The sequence below is a fragment of the Pituophis catenifer genome, unplaced genomic scaffold (genome assembly GCF_029215685.1).
Source record: "Pituophis catenifer annectens isolate HBS135680 unplaced genomic scaffold, rPitCat1.0.hap2 SCAF_3, whole genome shotgun sequence".
Classification (NCBI taxonomy): domain Eukaryota; kingdom Metazoa; phylum Chordata; class Lepidosauria; order Squamata; family Colubridae; genus Pituophis; species Pituophis catenifer.
The window spans coordinates 41,424,476-41,441,769 of record NW_027256883.1 but is presented as its reverse complement, the minus strand read 5'-3'; the positions used below and the strand labels follow the sequence as shown (position 1 = coordinate 41,441,769).

The 17,294-nt window shown below is 38.7% G+C and overlaps 1 protein-coding gene across 1 annotated transcript; it reads left to right on the top strand.

The window, feature by feature from the left end:
• Window positions 1-3,135: 3,135 nt before the first annotated feature.
• On the top strand, window positions 3,136-13,068 carry LOC139315812 (DGAT1/2-independent enzyme synthesizing storage lipids-like). The gene is made up of 6 exons (XM_070942287.1): window positions 3,136-3,427; window positions 8,367-8,531; window positions 9,287-9,480; window positions 11,292-11,352; window positions 12,206-12,345; window positions 12,964-13,068. Exons 1-6 carry the CDS (start codon window positions 3,136-3,138, stop codon window positions 13,066-13,068), a joined length of 957 nt encoding a protein of 318 aa, XP_070798388.1.
• The last annotated feature ends 4,226 nt before the right edge of the window (window positions 13,069-17,294 follow it).

Below are 17,294 nucleotides of genomic sequence, written 5' to 3'. Positions count from 1 at the left end.
TAATACAGTTGTTTAATACAAATTCAACATTTTAATATAAATCAATTAGTTATATAACTATCTTTTTTGTATATTAATCAATATGAACATGAATATTCCAATTATTTCCATGCAATCCAATTTCTTACAAATCAATTAATTATATTTACCAATAATAATAAACCAAATAATCTCCCCCATATATTCCTCCAAACCACAACTTAACCATTTCTGCTTTCAACACAATATACAATTAATAGTATCTCAATTATTACAATTCCCTAGTTAAATAGAGCTTTTTTTCTTTTGTGTTTTAAAATCTTGAACTCTCCTCTTTTGCCCTAAATTTCCCATTGTTTACAGTTTTGCACCTACCTTTTTTGGTGAGGAAAAAGACAAAGAAAAAGAAATCTTTCTCTGCCTCATTTTGTCACATTGCAGCAAAGACTCGGCTTTACTTTCAGTTTTGCTTTTTCAGCATAACTAGGGGAAAATAAATTTGTTCCAGCAATTTATCTCTTTGCAGCTAGCTAGCAACACAGCCCTCTGCAAAACAGCTGAGAGCAAATCAGCTGAGAGTCGGGAGGCTGATCAAATCAATTTATGGTAATTAACCTATGCTGAAGCTGAAAGGGGCTGTTTTTTTCTATTTTTGCAGGCACCTGTCTACTCATTTGTTTTCTTTTAACACTGATCAGCTGTAGGGCGGCCCTTTGAAGCCCCGTGGCAAGAATTTAAACAGTTTTTTTCCCTCTAGCCATCAGCTGGGACTCAGGAGGCAGCAATAGATTGGGAGTGGGCGGGGTAAGCAAACGGCGAACGGTGATCCAACAGAGGAAGAGGGTGAGTGAAGGCGTGGGGGGGTGCGAGAGGGCTTTGGCAACCCCTGTGAAATGGCCGTTTGACCCCCAAAGGGGTCGCTACCCCCAGGTTGAGAACCACTGCTTTAAAAGGTTGAAGATACCACACGGGTTGATGGTGCACCAAATCCTTGCCGGACAAAGTAAGGGTCCCTGTTCAAGCGCCACTTGTTGAGTGACCACACACACAAAGGTTGAGAATATATGTGGTACTTTATTCTTACATAGTGAGATATAGTTTGTTACTTTCAAGTTACAGCACACTTGGCAGAGTATCATTGGCTCACAGAATCTTCCAGGTAACTTAAATCATAGGTTAATCATTACTGCTGGCTTAAGCACTTCTAATATTTGGCTGTAATTAAAATATAACACAGATCCCACTTCCTCTCGTCCTGTTCCTCTTGTTTACAGAATTAGGGTCTTATCTTCTAATGTAATTTCCTGGCGCTTACGTGCAAGTAACCTTCCTTATCTGAGGTTTGCCATCCAAGATAGGAAAATCCCTGCACATATGCAGATTGCAGATTCCTACATAGGTATTTGAATTCAGTTTGTTCTTACTCCACCCTCTGAGGGAGGAGACTGTAACATTTATTCATATAAAACCATATTTCATCAGAGTAAAATTGATCTTCCAAGCAAGCTGTTTGAAACAGGTAATGATTGTGTATGCAGGTGAAATTCATCGTCTTTTTTTCAATACTGGGAGGTGTGTGTGAGTCCCTTCTATTTTTAATCAATAATGTTCGGATTGTTCATAAATGTACAACTTTTCTTTTAATGTTTTGATACTGACCTCAGTGTAATATTTTCATTGCACAAAAGTTGGGGTTGTTAATGTATAAACTATTGTTTCATTCTGAAGGAAATTCAGCTGAATCGCCTATTTTCATCACCTCTTCTAAGTGACTAAATGGCGTGTCAGAATCGTTTTGCAGAAAGCTGAATATTATTCCAAAACTTTGTGGTCATTCTGAGGTTGCTTCTCAAACATCTGTAGAATCTGAAATATTACTGCTATATCGTTCCATCAATGAACAAAGCCAAGAAGAGAGGCTAATAGTGATACCAGCTATCAGAGTGTGCATGGAACAGTGTAATGCTATTGCTTCTATCTCTCTTGTTCTGCTAGAAGTCCTTTGAGCAGGTTAGGTTACAGAAAACAAAGACAGGAAATATTTATTTATTATTATTATTATTTGGAAAATTTACATTTATTATTCTGAATAATGAATTTATTATTCATTCTGTCAGTAAATCAGAGAGTTTTCTTATTAACAGATTGCAAAAGAGCGGTAGATTGCGAGACAATATATCTCTTTATCTTGTTCTGCATTACTGTATAATGGTATAAGGAAATCCTTAAGTGAAGCATGTGTGAAGCATTTCTTGCTGAACAGTTAAGGGAGTGATGCCTTTTTCCACATTTATACGGCTGTTTTGGCATCTGTGCTGGCTGATTCCAGACACATTACTTTTTTCCCTCAAACTCCAATACTCAGAAGCTATAGAACGTTTAGATGTATAACTAGTTTCTTTTTAAAACAGATGTATTAAGTGGGAGTGAAACACTTGCTAAGTTAGAGTCGCACAATGTTTTTATACCCTCTGGGAGACTGGCTTGTTGTGCAACATCCCTGATATTTTAGCTGCAGAAGAACTACAAGAAGAGTATTTTGGAATTTATGGTGATGAAAGTCTTGAAGCTCACTTGCCAACTGAAGATTAATGTCCTCAGATACAACCTGTTTTACTATTTGTTTAGTTGAAGCTAACTTGCCAAATGAAAATTAGTGTCCTCAAACAAAACTACCATCCCGGCTCTCATCCCATTCTGCCTTGGAGATGCCTATCATAATGAAACAAGTTCTAGCAGAAAGGAACAGAAGGCGGGTTTCTTGCAAGCAGTCTACAATTGATCCCTTTCTAATAAAAATAAAGGAGGGGGGTGCACCTTTGGCTGGCCATTCAAACCTTTTCTTTCTTGGTTGGTTAAAAGAAAAAACAAGTTTAGCCTGAGCCTCTAACTATACCAGTAATATTTCATTTAAAGTAGCAATAGTTTGATTGATTGTACGAAGATTTGATTTGTTTTACCATCTCACAGCTCAGTAAGGCCTTCTCCATAAGGCTATTTGAAAGTATCATTACAAGGTATTCAGTGCCATTCTGATATTCTGCTGTCGAAAGCTCAATATTGCAAATAGTAATTATATTAAAGCATGTTTGTACTTTTTTTTTTTTCAGGAAGAAAGCATTTTTGGACTTTTATTCATATAGTCTGAGTTTAAACATGACTGCAGAAAATATATTCCATATCCCTGGAAAAGAATATTCCATATGGTCATCTTACATTTTGGAAGAATGTGCAGGCTTTATGGTATATCCCATAATAGTGTTAGCGATAATGATACTATTATATTATCCACTTATTTTTGCATTTTCTTGCTTCTATGCCTCTAGTCTAGTACTTCATGTGTGGAAAAAAATTGGTAATTTGCCAGAAGATACCAGTAGCAAACAATGGGATATGCCAAGGAAAATATACGCACTGGTGACAGATTTGATTGGAAGGATAATGCACAGTAAGTAGGATGTTTTGTCATTAATTCTTTAAGGCAGAGATAAGGAAACTATTTTCCCTCATAGACATCATTCCTGGGGCCAATCCTTATCTGCAGTCATTTGTATCTTGGAACCTCATCAGAATGTAGTAGAAAATAAAGGGAAAACTGAGGCTGCATACTGCCAATTTATATAGAATTCACTGTTTAAAAAATGCTTCTTCAATTAGTCAAGAAACTCCCTTAATCTCTGAGGTTGCAGAACTGAATGACGGAGCTGCCTTAACCTCAATTTAAGAGAATAATTGCAGTATTACACACAATATCAAGTTTGCTTATGATCACTCACACACACACTCACAGCCAAGCTCAAATCGTTTTTAACTGAACACTGAGTTACAACTGGTTCTTCGGAATTTGCAGAGACCTGAAGAATTTAAAGTAAGACAAAAACTTTATTGGTTTTGCAGTGTAGATTTTCATTTTCTCACATGCACGCAGACATTTGCCACATCCTTCTCAGCTAGGCTGCCAGGTATTAGTCAGAGGGATGGAAGCTACCAATTATAGATAGAAAGTTAACTCAAAGAGTGCACAGGCCTTATGACCCCTTTTATCCCCCAAAGTGTTCGGTTTGTTGCTTCTCAGGACTGGCAGCTATTCTTGCCATGTTCATTTTCAAGTCTGATAGCTGTTGGTGGGTGTAATGTATATAGTTTTGGCGGGAAGTTTAAAAGAACAATAGCACGTTGGTGATTGGCTAACTCCCTGGCCGGAGTAGTATATAAAGGGAGCTGTTTTACTGTATGCTTTGCTGGATTCACACTGTGAATTAAAGAGCTGTTGTTACTGAAGACCTTGCTTCTGCCTCCTCATTCACCCAATTTAACAGTGGGATTTGGAGAAGGGTTTTCCACGTGCTCAGGCCCAACTTCTTTTGACTGGTTCTGATGACGTTTTTGCACTTGTTTCCTTAAAGACTTAGTTCCTTCTTATCTACTTCCTGGAGATTTTCAAAAGTAAACAGGTCAACCATTTGTCTGAGATGTTATAAGTTTCATGCTTTGGCAAGGGGGTTGGAGTAGAGGACTTCCAAGGTCTCTTCTAGTCCTATGATTCTATGGTTCCATAATCTAGAAGACCTGATTCCTGGCTTTTTGTGCACACTGCTTATGTGCCTGTTTCATCTTTAGTCTCATACATGCATAATTTTAAAATAATAATAAGTTAAACCTTATGTGTACTATATAACTAACCATAAATAGCAGAAATATTTGGGTATATACATCTTCATATCCTTATATTCCTAAAAATTCAGAATTAGAAAAATAAAAAACAATATATCTTAGAAAAATATTAAGAAAAGTAAAAAAAATCAGAGAGGAAATTGCTCAGCACTCTGGACGAACAAGACCTCCTATCTAGCAAAAACACTAGCAAATGTTTTCCCTGGGAGAACATTTGGGACAGAGAATAGGCCCTGATCTCCCTTGTGTAGGGGAAGGCATGTGCCTCTCATCATCGGCATAGCAACCCCAAAAATCCCTGGCCTTCTCTCCAGTGCTCTGTTTAATGACTGCAACTTGGAAAGCAGTCATTGAGTGAAGCGGTCATATGGCTTCTCCTATTATAGTCAAAAGAAGACGACTACCTGTAATATCTTTTGTTCTAAGGTTTCAGTTACTTAGAAGCACATCAGCTTTACATTTTATGTTAAAACATAATTTGTCCTGTTTTTGGCCTGGCACAAAATAGACATCCAACCTAGCAATCTGTAGTTCTAGACTTTTTGACAATTAAAATAATTTGAATGTTGTTTCATATGCAGAGCCCAATAACTAGAAGTCTGGCAGTAAACAAATTAAGATCAGCAATATTTCTGCTAATCCTTGCCTCTACCATGTGCAATTTTTCCTGTGCCTTAATATTAAACTCCAAATGTGCTGTTTTAATTTAAACTTTTTTTTTCCAAATTGTACTTAGGCTGTTAATCATTACCATTAACTAGACCTTTGGATAAAGCTGGAAGAAGCTATCTGAAGCCCATACATTCTATATGTTTGTAAGAATTTTGGAAAGTGTCAACAAAATTCATGGCCCTACCCACACGGGGGGAAACACGCTGGATCTGGTTTTTGTCTCTGGACAGTGGTTGAGTGATCTCGAGATAGGGGATATAGTCACCGAGCCCTTGTCATGGTCTGATCACTCTCTCCTTTGTCTCGACCTTCGAACCGCTACACCCTGCTGCAGGGAGGCGGAGCTGGTAAGACGGTTCCGCCCCAGGCGCCTGATGGAACCTGACAGGTTCCAGATGGAGCTTGGGCCATTCCCTGAGGCTCTGGCACATGCCTCGACTGGAGACCTTGTTGCCGCCTGGGATAGGGTGGCCGCTGGAGCTCTGGACCGGGTCGTGCCTTTGCGGCCTCTGACCCGGCGCCGATCTCATCTAGCTCCTTGGTTCACTGAGGAGCTGAGGGAGTTGAAGCGCTGGAAAAGACGCCTAGAGGGCAGTTGGAGGGCCAGTCTTTCTGAATCTGACCGGACACTGGTAAGATCTCATATTAGGAATTACCTAGTGGCGATAAAAGCAGCGAAATGTAGCTATTTTGCTGCTCTTATTGTGTCATCAGATAATCGCCCGGCCGCCCTGTTTAGGGTGACCCGCTCCCTGCTCCACCAGGAAGCGCGGGAGGACCCCTTGGAGGGTAGAGCCAAAGATTTTGTTCAGTATCTGTATGACAAAATCACTCAGATTCTGGAAGATCTGGACTCCGACTGGGTAGTCTCAGGGGGAGGGACTGGGGCAGGTCTTGAGAATGTTATCTGGGATGAATTTGATCCTGTGACCCCTGAGGATGTGGACAGGATTCTGGGTAGACTGAACGCGACCACTTGTTTATTGGACCCGTGTCCTTCCTGGTTAGTGCTGGCTTCTCGGGAGGTGACACGAGGCTGGTTCCAGGGGATTATAAATGCTTCATTGGGTAAGGGTGTCTTTCCTGCCGCCTTGAAAGAGGCGGTGGTGAGGCCTCTCCTCAAGAAGCCTTCCCTGGACCCAGCAATGTTGGTAAATTATCGTCCGGTCTCCAACCTTCGTTTTGTGGCGAAGGTTGTTGAGAGTGTGGTTGTGCAACAGTTCCCCCAGCACCTGGATGAAACGACGTATCTGGATCCGTTCCAGTCGGGCTTCAGGCCCGGGTACAGCACGGAAACGGCATTGGTCGCGTTGGTTGATGATCTCTGGAGGGCTCGGGACAGGGGGTGCTCCTCTGTCCTGGTCCTGTTAGATCTCTCAGCGGCTTTTGATACCATCGACCATGGTATCATGCTGCACCGGTTGGAAGAGTTAGGGGTGGGAGGCACTGTGTTGCGGTGGTTCTCCTCCTTTCTCTCTGACCGGTCGCAGTCTGTGTTGACAGGGGGACAGAGGTCGACCCCGATGCCCCTCATATGTGGGGTGCCGCAAGGGTCGGTCCTCTCACCTCTCCTGTTCAACATTTATGTGAAGCCACTGGGCGAGATCATCCGTGGTTTCAGGGTGGAGTACCATCAGTACGCTGACGACACCCAGCTGTACATCTCCACCCCGGATCACCCCAACGATGCCCTTGAAGTGATGTCCCGGTGCCTGGAGGCCGTACAGATCTGGATGGGGAGGAACAGGCTCAGGCTCAACCCATCCAAGACCGAGTGGCTGTGGTTTCCGACGTCCCAATATAGTCAGTTGATGCCATCACTGACTATTGGGGGCGAATCATTGGCCCCCACGGAGAGGGCTCGCAACTTGGGCGTCCTCCTGGATTCACGGCTGTCTTTAGAAGAGCACTTGACGGCCGTGACCGGGAGGATTTTTCATCAGGTTCGCCTGATTCGCCAGTTGCGTCCCTTTCTGGATCGGGACTCGTTACGCACGGTAATGTCCCGCCTGGACTATTGCAATGCTGTCTACATGGGGCTCCCCTTGAGGAGCACTCGGAGGCTCCAACTGGCGCAGAGTGCGGCCGCGCGGGTGGTAATGGGAGCGACATGGCGCTCCCATGTAACACCTCTCCTGCGCGAGCTGCACTGGCTCCCAGTGGTCTTCCGGGTGCGCTTCAAGGTTTTGGTTACCACCTTTAAAGCGCTCCATGGCTTAGGACCTGATTATCTATGGGACCGCCTACTACCACCAATAGCCTCCCACCGGCCAGTACGCTCTCATAGAGAAGGACTCCTCCGGGTGCCGTCAGCCAAACAGTGTTGGTTGGCGACCCCATGGGGGAGAGCCTTCTCTGTGGGGGCACCTACCGTCTGGAATGAGCTCCCCCCAGAGATACGGAGGATCCCGGATCTGCGCACCTTCCGCCGCGCCGTGAAGACCTTTTTATTCCATCAGGCGGGCTTGGCCTAATCTCTTCCCTGTTTAAAATATGTAAATTTTAATCTGTTTTTAAATTATTGGGGTGTTTTAATCTGTCTGGGCCAAAATGATTTAATTTGATTTTATCTGGTTTTTAAATTTTTTGTATCTATGTATTTTATTGTTTGGCTGTTCACCGCCCTGAGTCCTTCAGGAGTAGGGCGGTATACCAATCAAATAAACTAAATAAACTAAACTAAACTAAAATGCCAAAACTGTCTTTTTAAAAATGAGGTTATAAAATGGACAAAATCTCTGAAGACAGAGATATTTGTGGGAAAGGTTTGATGTCACTAAGTAACATGAATCTAAGTAACTTATAGGAAACTAGACTGAATGTGTGGGATCACAAAAGCAGTAACACTGATTTCTCAGAAGATTCTAATTTTTTTCATTTTTCATTTTTTTATTTTGAGGATCAATGTGATCGTTCCAAAAAGCACATTTGATTTAAAATGTTTAGCTTGATAAGAAAAATATGCCATTTTTCTATGTGATCTTCTATAGGAAACTCTTCTGGAAAAAACTGAAGCCATTTCATTGTTCTCCCATTAACAGGTTATGAGATTTCTGGACTAGAAAATTTACCCGAAGGACCAGCGATTCTTGTATTTTATCATGGAGCCTTTCCAATTGACTATCACTGTTTTGTAAAAAGGTTGTATAGACTCACTGGGAGAGTCTGCTATTCCGTGGTAGACCATGTTTTCTCTCTTTTACCAGGTAAAAAATTACTATGTTTAGGGTTTTTTTAGGGGGAAGGTTAATAAAATTGATTCACTAACCTGTGAAGTCCAATTTTTCTTCTTCAAAGTCTTGTTTTGAGTTTTTTATTTTTTATTTATTTATTTGTCAAGCATGTATAAGATAACAGATATAAGTATAAACATGATTATGAATACGGAAAATGGATACGAATAAATGGGGACATTAGGACAGGTACGGTAGGCATGTTGGTGCACTTATGCACGCCCTTTACAGACCTCTTAGGAATAGGTCGAGGTCAACAGTAGACAGTCTAAGGTTAAAGTTATGGGGGTTTGGCGATGTAACAACAGAGTCAGGTAGTGCATTCCAGGCATTGATCACTCTGTTGCTGAAGTTGTATTTTCTGCAATTGAGTTTGGAGCGTTTTACCTTAAGTTTGTATCTATTGTGTGCTCGTGTATCACTGTGGTTGAAGCTGAAGTAGTCATTGACAGGTAGGACATTGCAGCAGTAATTTTGTGTACTACACTTAGGTCAGACTGAAGGCAACGTAGTTCTAAGTTGTCTAAGCCTGGTGGCATAAAGTATTCTGTTGTGAGCAGAAGAGTGGAGGACTCTTCTCATGAAATATCTCTGCTCGCTCAATTGTATTAATGTCTGATATGCAGTGCAGGTTCCAGACCGATGATGTTATGTCATGATGGAAATACATGTATTCTGTTTTCTTTTACAAGCAAGAACAGAATGATTTCTTAGGTCTGCTTTTGCAGGACTAAAACTATTCCTTTCCATTAATCACTGTGATTGTTATACAAGAGAAAGGTGTATAAACGTTCTGAAACAAGGACACTTACTTGGAGTTGCACCAGGAGGCAAACGAGAGCAAAACTATGGAAATCACCAGTATAAAGTAATATGGAGAAAACGTAAAGGATTTGCTCAGATAGCTCTAGATGCCAAAGTGGTGAGCCATTTGTCTTCATATTTTTTTCCTAGTGGTCTTTTAAAGTGGAATATGCATTTATAAATATCATCTATTTATTTTTAAGCTATTTGCTAATGCACAGGAGGATGCATACAACCTCAGTTTTTTTCAGTTCATATAATTCAAATCACTTTTTTATTTTCATCATTTTATTATGCTAAACTATTTAAGACAATGAAAGTATAAATGCATACATTATACATTATGTAGTCATGCATACAAATAGCATAGCTACAAAAGTAGTGAAAATTAAAATTAAAATTAAAATAGGAAGGAAGAGTTTTCTTTCCTTTTGTTCTAGTAAAAATTTGTCTATCCAACCCTTAGCAATCCATACAATGGCATCAACTATTAGATATGAAAGGCAGTGCACAGGAAAATAAAGCGTATGACTTACCCATCCGTGCCAAATTTGATTGTAATAAAAAGTATGCTGCTCTTACCACCTCTCCTGAAAAACAAGTGAAGAAAATAAAATGATAAATAATACAAGTGTCATAAAATTAGAAATAAAATCATTGCCCTATAAAACTTAAAAATGATGCTGTTCTCCTCCACTCCCCAGAAAAAAAAAAGAAAAAAGAAAATCATTGGTATATAAAATTTGGTGCAATGGAATCAGGCAGTTAACTTGTTTTCTATGTTAATTCCTTTGACCAGGTGATTTTGTGTGGGGGGTGGCATATCCATATCTGCCTGGTTCACATTCAAAAAAGTTCCATCATTACCTTCCCTTACAAAAGTGACATTGGTGGCAGCTATTGAGAAAATGGCTAGGAGAGTGAATATGAAAACTGTGGAACTTAGCTTTTCAATTGATTGAAAATCAACCCATTCAGCAAATCTTAAACTTGAGATAACAGAGGTTTTTCAATCCACAGATCATACATCTCATTTAAAGTACACATCTCTGCTCCAGTAATCAATCTTCAAAGTTTTGTTTTAAGAGTGAAATGTAAACATGACACTTGTAGCAGATAATTTTGTGTACTACATTTAGGTCAGACCGAAGGCGGCGTAGTTCTACCTTGATTTTTGAAGATATATAAAAATGAGAGCACTTGCACATATATATTCTTCATGGCTGAAGCCATGACTAAGGCAAACAATCAGCCAAACACTCAAATTACCACTGTGAGAAGGAATAATCTATTTCCCACCAAAATCTTAAATAACAGGTGGTCACACTATTCCCTTGCCTAGAATGAAGTATGAAAGACCAAGTGACAGTTGGAAATTTGCAGAATGGAGCTCACAGGATGATCCCTGTCTTATGAAGAACACTGAAATTCAGCATTTGCCCAAGGATGCTAGATGCCAATAACAGATCAGAAGGAGTCAATTTATCTGTAACAAATATGGGCAAAGTTATAGGACAGGGTAGTAAACACTCAATAAAAAAAGAATTGCAATGTTTTCATTCAACTCTTGCCTTTGTCTTTCTTTGGCATATTAATTATGTGAAAAATAAAACTGAAGTTTAATATTAGTTTATAAATCAGGATCTTTTGGATGCATGAGCATGAAATTTCAGCACTAAGGAAAGAAGTTCAGCTGAACTACATTTAGTACAATAACACATCAAACCACATTTAATACAATAATGCCGCTGCTAAAAATAACAGATAGGACGTCATAAAAGTACAATGACATTATACAATATATTATTAATATTAGTTTATCAATACAACCTTTTAATTGACGTATTTTATGTCCAAACAATACATTTCATTCCTTTCATATACTGTAACTAAAAGAATTTCATTATTTGTTTCTTTTATTTCTTCTAGCCAATCATTCCTTTCTTTACACAAAATATTAGAGAAGGATATATGACATATGTAAATATAAGTAAGTAAAATTTTATCTATTCTTGGGAATGTTATTTATTTAAGACTATAAATTTGTACATCTCCATCTTTGCTTACCATGTTTAATTTGAATGATTCAAGCAAGAATAGTTAAATCTGAGTTCTAAGTAAAGTAAAAATATAATTGGGCTACGTTAATTTGGGATTATTTTCATTTTATTGCTAGGAAAACTGTTTAAGAGGTGGTACGTGTGAGTTTTATCCTAGAATGAGAAAAGACTGTATATGCTCTCTCTTCAGATGACATCGGGGTCGGTGGGCAGAGCCTCCCACCAGTTTTACTACCAGTTCTATAGAACCAATGCGAACCGGGGGAACCCATCACTTATACATGCATACATATTCCAGTACTCCGGAGCTTTAGTGGAAAAACTGATTTAATACATTCCCCATAACTGATGTCATGTTATGGGATTATAAGGCACATGACCCAAAAATTATGGAAATTCAGCAAAGTTATCCATATTCTGTAAATGAATTGGTATTCATCCTGGAAAGTCTGCCTGTCTTGTCTGATTATCTGTCTACTTATCTATCAGTCTGCTGTCTGTCAAGCTAATTGTATTTGTGTATCTATTTATGTGTCAGGATTAGCTTGCTTTTCCTAATTCTATTTTTTTCACAAATTTTTAATCTAAATTGTATTTTGCAAACTGTAAGGCTCCAAACATGATAGCTTATTTTCTTGTTTCTGTATACTGCAAACATTTTCCATTAGTTGATTCCAGTGCTGGTAATAATTATTTAAATATAAGCTGCTAACAAAGTCAAATATGAAACTCTTGGCAATCTGCTAATATGCATATCTGAGATTTTCTAAAACTTGTTCCCAGGAGCAATGAGATGGTTTTATGAGCGAAACCGATTGTTATCCTTTCCAATGTGTGGAATGTTTCCAGTTAAACTTATAACCCATATTGGAAAACCAATTCCATATGATCCAGATATAACTCCTGAAAAATTAGCTGAAAAGGTAAGTGTATTTCTATTGTAAGGAGAAAATATTCATTCAAATTAAAACTTCATTCTTTATGAAATTATAAGATCTATAATAACTATTTGCAAACAGTTATTGAAATACATTAATTAGATGTGCATAAATATTGTTGAGTGTTTGGTACATAAGTGTCAATGTAAGATTATCATCCACCCATCCCTTACTGGTTAAACAGCACTTATTCAAGCTATAGAATATGATTAACAGCATGCATAAATGAAAATTCATATGAATTTTCTCTTGGTTACAGTATGCAATAAACTGTAGATCTTTTGCGTACTGTTCTGCAGACAGTATGCAAAAGAGACAGATAGTTGTACACCATATATTTACAGATTTATAGGAAAATGTGATTTATCTGATTATGAATGGTATACCATGAGTAGGAAGAGAGAAAAAAAATCTTTGCCATTAGATAAAATATATATATATGTTTAAATATGTGGTGTGTTCAATTAAAGAGTCCATATACTTTATATTTATTTCCAGAATGTTCTTGTAATAGTTCCTGAACCATAAATCTAAATTAAATCTTTTTTTTTCTTTTTTCTCCCCCATTCCATCCCACCTCATGCCACTCCACTGTTCCAACAGACTCAAAGGGCAATAGAAGATTTACGGGACAAACACCAGAAAATCCCAGGAAGCATACTGCATGCTCTTAAGCAACGCTTTGAAGCACATAACAAAGATAAATAGTGATATAACATCAACAATCTCTGTCGATAATATATGTATATATGTAACTAATATATATGTATGTGTAGTGCATGCATTCCATCAGGCACTTTTTGAAAACAAAATGTTGGGGAAAGATTGAGATGGGGTGAAAACATTTATTTCTTCAATGTGTTTAAATCTCCAACACCAGATTAAATTGCATCCTAAAATACCAAAAGCATTACATGATTTTTTTTTCCAAACCCTTATGAATTATGTTTGCGAAATCCTGGTGAACTGGCAGATGACTGGATAAGACCAACTGTTATTCTAATCTTCAAAAAGGAGAAAAAGGAAACACAGCAAGATATAGACCAGTTACTCTGATGTCGATACTCTGAAAAAATTAAGAATGTATAGTGCTATCATAAAAAGATTTATCCTTAAACACTTTGAAAACAATTACTAGAAACCTGTCTTGCCTTATCTAATATTTTTTAGATAGCTTCTTTAGTAGACTGTAGGAATTTTGTGAAGTTAGTATGTCTTGCTTTCCAGTAATGGGATTCAATTCCTGTCTCTACCAGTTCGCTCGTGTGTGTGCGTGCGCTCGTGCATGATGTTTCTGCGCATGCAGAGAAGCTTCTACGCATGTGCAGAGATGTTCGGGCGAGTGGGCAGAGCCTCTCACTGCTACTGCTACCAGTTCCCCCAATCCGGGGCAAATCGGTAGCAATCCACCACTGTTGCTTTCTTTATAAAGCAGTTGACAAGAGTATTTTATTCTGTGCAGCAGGATATTAGTGTATAGGTTGCGTGATGATAAATTGAGTGCATTGCTGACTTGAAAATTATCCTCAAAGAGTGATCATCATTCATCAAATACTGAGCATCAAACAATATTCAGTTGTGAATCCTGTACTCTTCAACAATTTAATTAATAACTTATAGGACGAATGTTTTAACAAATTTACAGATTTCTCAAGACTGGGTAAGATAATTCATACCTAGAAAACATAAACCGAATTCATAAAAATTTAACAGGGTACAGAAATAGCAGAAAATGAAAATTTAGCACATATTAATACAACTGTATGCAGTCAAATTCAGAAGCATAAGAATAGAATTATAAAATACCTAGACCAGTAATAGCATTTTAAATGGAGGGGTTGACTTGTAGTTAAACAGACCCTGAGACAACAGAAAGCAAATACAATTTTAAGCTGCTTTAACAGAAATATAGTTTATAAATTGCAGGAAGTAATTTCCTCTTTGACCCCTCAATTGTCAAGTAAACCTTGTTCAGCACATATCACAGAAATTATATAAATAATGACTTTTTTGTCAAATATAGTGCTCAAGGTGGATTAGCTAGTGCTAAATAACAACTTGTGACTTCTGGCCTTGTCTTCTTACTGTCCCTCCTGGAAAAGTATATTGTTACCAGTGATGGGTTGCCCCCGGTTCACACTGGTTCTATAGAACCGGCAGTAAAATCGGTGAGGGGCTCTGCCCACCCGACATCATCAGACCGCTTCTGCGCATGCGCAGAAGAGCGCGTGCGCAGCCCAGTTGCAAACCGGTAGTAAAGGTAAGTAGAACCCACCCCTGATTGTTACCTCAGGAGGAATACCACAATGGGGCCTGAAATTGGGTTGTTGTTCTTGGAAGATGGAATTGCTTGAGATGAGAGCCCTCACAGTACTGACTCTGAGTTACCGGACACCCCTCAGGCAATATCCTAAATATTTACGTACCAGAGTTATTCACCTCTTCTTTCTTCATTTCTGGAAAGATACGATCTTGATAATTTCAGTATATAAGAATGTCTAAAATGACCAAATAATGTTCACAAAGTTTTGTCAACAATGAACTAGAATGCTTCTGAAAAGGCTGGACAAAACTTATTTGTCTATTTATGCAATGTGCCATAAATGGAATAAAAATAGGATTTGATGGAGGAAGAGTAATTTCAACAACATCCCTGGATATTGCATAGACCTGGAGATTAATGACTAGATACTTGCAACATGCCCTGCCCCACCTGTTTCCTACTAAGACCCGAGGTGGCACAGTGGTTAGAGTGCAGTACTGCAGCTACTTCAGCTGACTGCTAGCTCAGCAGATCAACGGATCAAATCTCACCGGCTCAAGGTTGACTCAGCCTTCCATCCTTCCGAGGTGGGTAAAATGAGGACCCAGATTGTTGGGGGCAATATGCTATTTAGTATACTGTCTTTGGTGTAAGCCACCCAGAGTCCTCAGAGAGTGGGTGGCATAGAAATACAATCAGTCAATCAATCAATCACTGAAAAACAGTGACTTTTGATCATTTTTCATACTTATGACTGTTGCCTCATCCCCATGGTCATGTGATTTACATCACATGTAAATTGACTCAAATTTATGACAGTTGCAGTGTCCTGGGATCATCTGGAATATAAAAATATATGTTGCTGCAGGTGTCACAGTTTACAAAGCTATGCGTGGCAAGATATGTGTGGATAAACTTATCTGTACCTTTGAATGTGAAAACTTTATCTATGGATGTGTCAGATTGGTTTAAGGAAGAGTTACTGGAAAGTCTGAAGACATAAGAAATTAAGGTTTTCCCAGCCTGAGGATAATTATTCTCCGATTAGTTATTTTTTTTACATATTAACCTCACCTGGTTCCCTTTCATGGAGCTTCCAAAATCTGTAAGCAATAGTTACGCTTAGGGCAGGGGTTGGCAACATTAAACACTCAAAGAGTCATTTGGACCGATTTCCCACAGAAAAGAAAACATCGGGACCCACAAACCCCTTTTGACATTTAAAATTAAAGATAATACAGCATATATCCAATTTCTCACCACATATTAAGCATACTGGTAAACCAGTCTTATCAGCAGTGAAAGCAAATGAATTTGCCCATGTACCATTAAACATTCTGCTTTCTGAAACTTTTCTTTTCTTGGATTTATCCAAAGGGTCTAAAAGCTCAATAAATCACGTGCCAGCAGTTGTGACACATATTTTGAGTGACAGGGAGCCACAGCAGGGGGGTGAAAGAGCCACATGCGGCTCCAGAGCCACGGATTACTGACCCCTGGTTAGAGTTTGGAAGAAACATGTCCATTATTCAGACTTATCGTTAGTATTGCACAATGAATATTTCTCTGATGAAATTCTTTGCCTGGGAATAAAAGTGACCATTTCTAAATGTGGAACTAAAACACATGAATATTTCATCCTATCAAATAAACAATCTTCCCATTAAAGATTTCCTAATAGATCAAAGAACAAAGCAATAGTAAGGCCACATCTTAATATATTTACTGAGAAATCAGTGCCGAAATACAGATATTCCTTTTCCAACATTATGTAACCTATGCTGGTATAGGCTTTCATATTCAGCATCTGTTGGGCAATGTTGGGCAACAAACCACAGGCAACTGAGCAGGGACTGAATTAGATGACAGAACAGACCAACTTGGCTCTAAAGATGCCAGTCACAGTTACCAGAATATAGGTAGTCCTCCACTTACAATAGTTAAATGACCGTTCAAAGTTACAACGGCACTGAAAAAAGTGACTTATGACCATTTTTCACACTTATGACCATAGGTGGTTATGGGATCAAAATTCAATTGACTCATCAAAATGGCAATTGAATCATTTTTATGATGGTTGGAATGTCCCAGAGTCACTTGATCACCTTTTGAGAACTTCTGACAAGCAAAGTCAATGGGGAAGCCAGATGCATTTAACAACCGTGTTATAACTTAATCACTGCAGTGATTCACTTAACAACTGTGGCAAGAAATGTCATAAAATGGGGCAAAACTCACTTTAAAAATGTGAGTTTTTACTCACATAGCAACATAAATTTGGGGCTCAATTGTGATCGTAAATTGAGGGCTACCTGTAATGTCAGAAAATTTGTCGTTCAGGCCACAATCACTAAAGTCGGAAGCCCAACACTGCCTTAAGTTCTGTAACCTCATTCCTAACCCATTGCCATAAGGCTGTGAACTCTGAATTGGTGAATATATTACCATATTCTATGTGCTTCATTAGTAGTGTCCTTTTCATCTCTTTTTCCTTTCTGACCAAGAAGGGGAACAAAGACAAATGGCACTGGATAAGCATGGGAAGTGAGAGGAATCTTCAGCTGAGCTCTTTAAAATGAAGATGGAAAGATTTCAAACTAGTAATGCCTTGAAATTTTTATCATAATTCAGATTTTGATATTGCTTTTTCAATCACTTATGTCAGGAGGTT

What these genes read in the sequence shown, in the direction of transcription:
- LOC139315812 (XM_070942287.1), top strand. Translation starts at nt 3,136, where the DNA reads ATGACTGCAGAAAATATATTCCATATCCCTGGAAAAGAATATTCCATA. An exon ending in GATTGGAAGGATAATGCACA is followed by an intron (nt 3,428 to 8,366) that starts GTAAGTAGGATG and finishes TCCCATTAACAG; the next exon opens with GTTATGAGATTTCTGGACTA. An exon ending in TGTTTTCTCTCTTTTACCAG is followed by an intron (nt 8,532 to 9,286) that starts GTAAAAAATTAC and finishes CTGCTTTTGCAG; the next exon opens with GACTAAAACTATTCCTTTCC.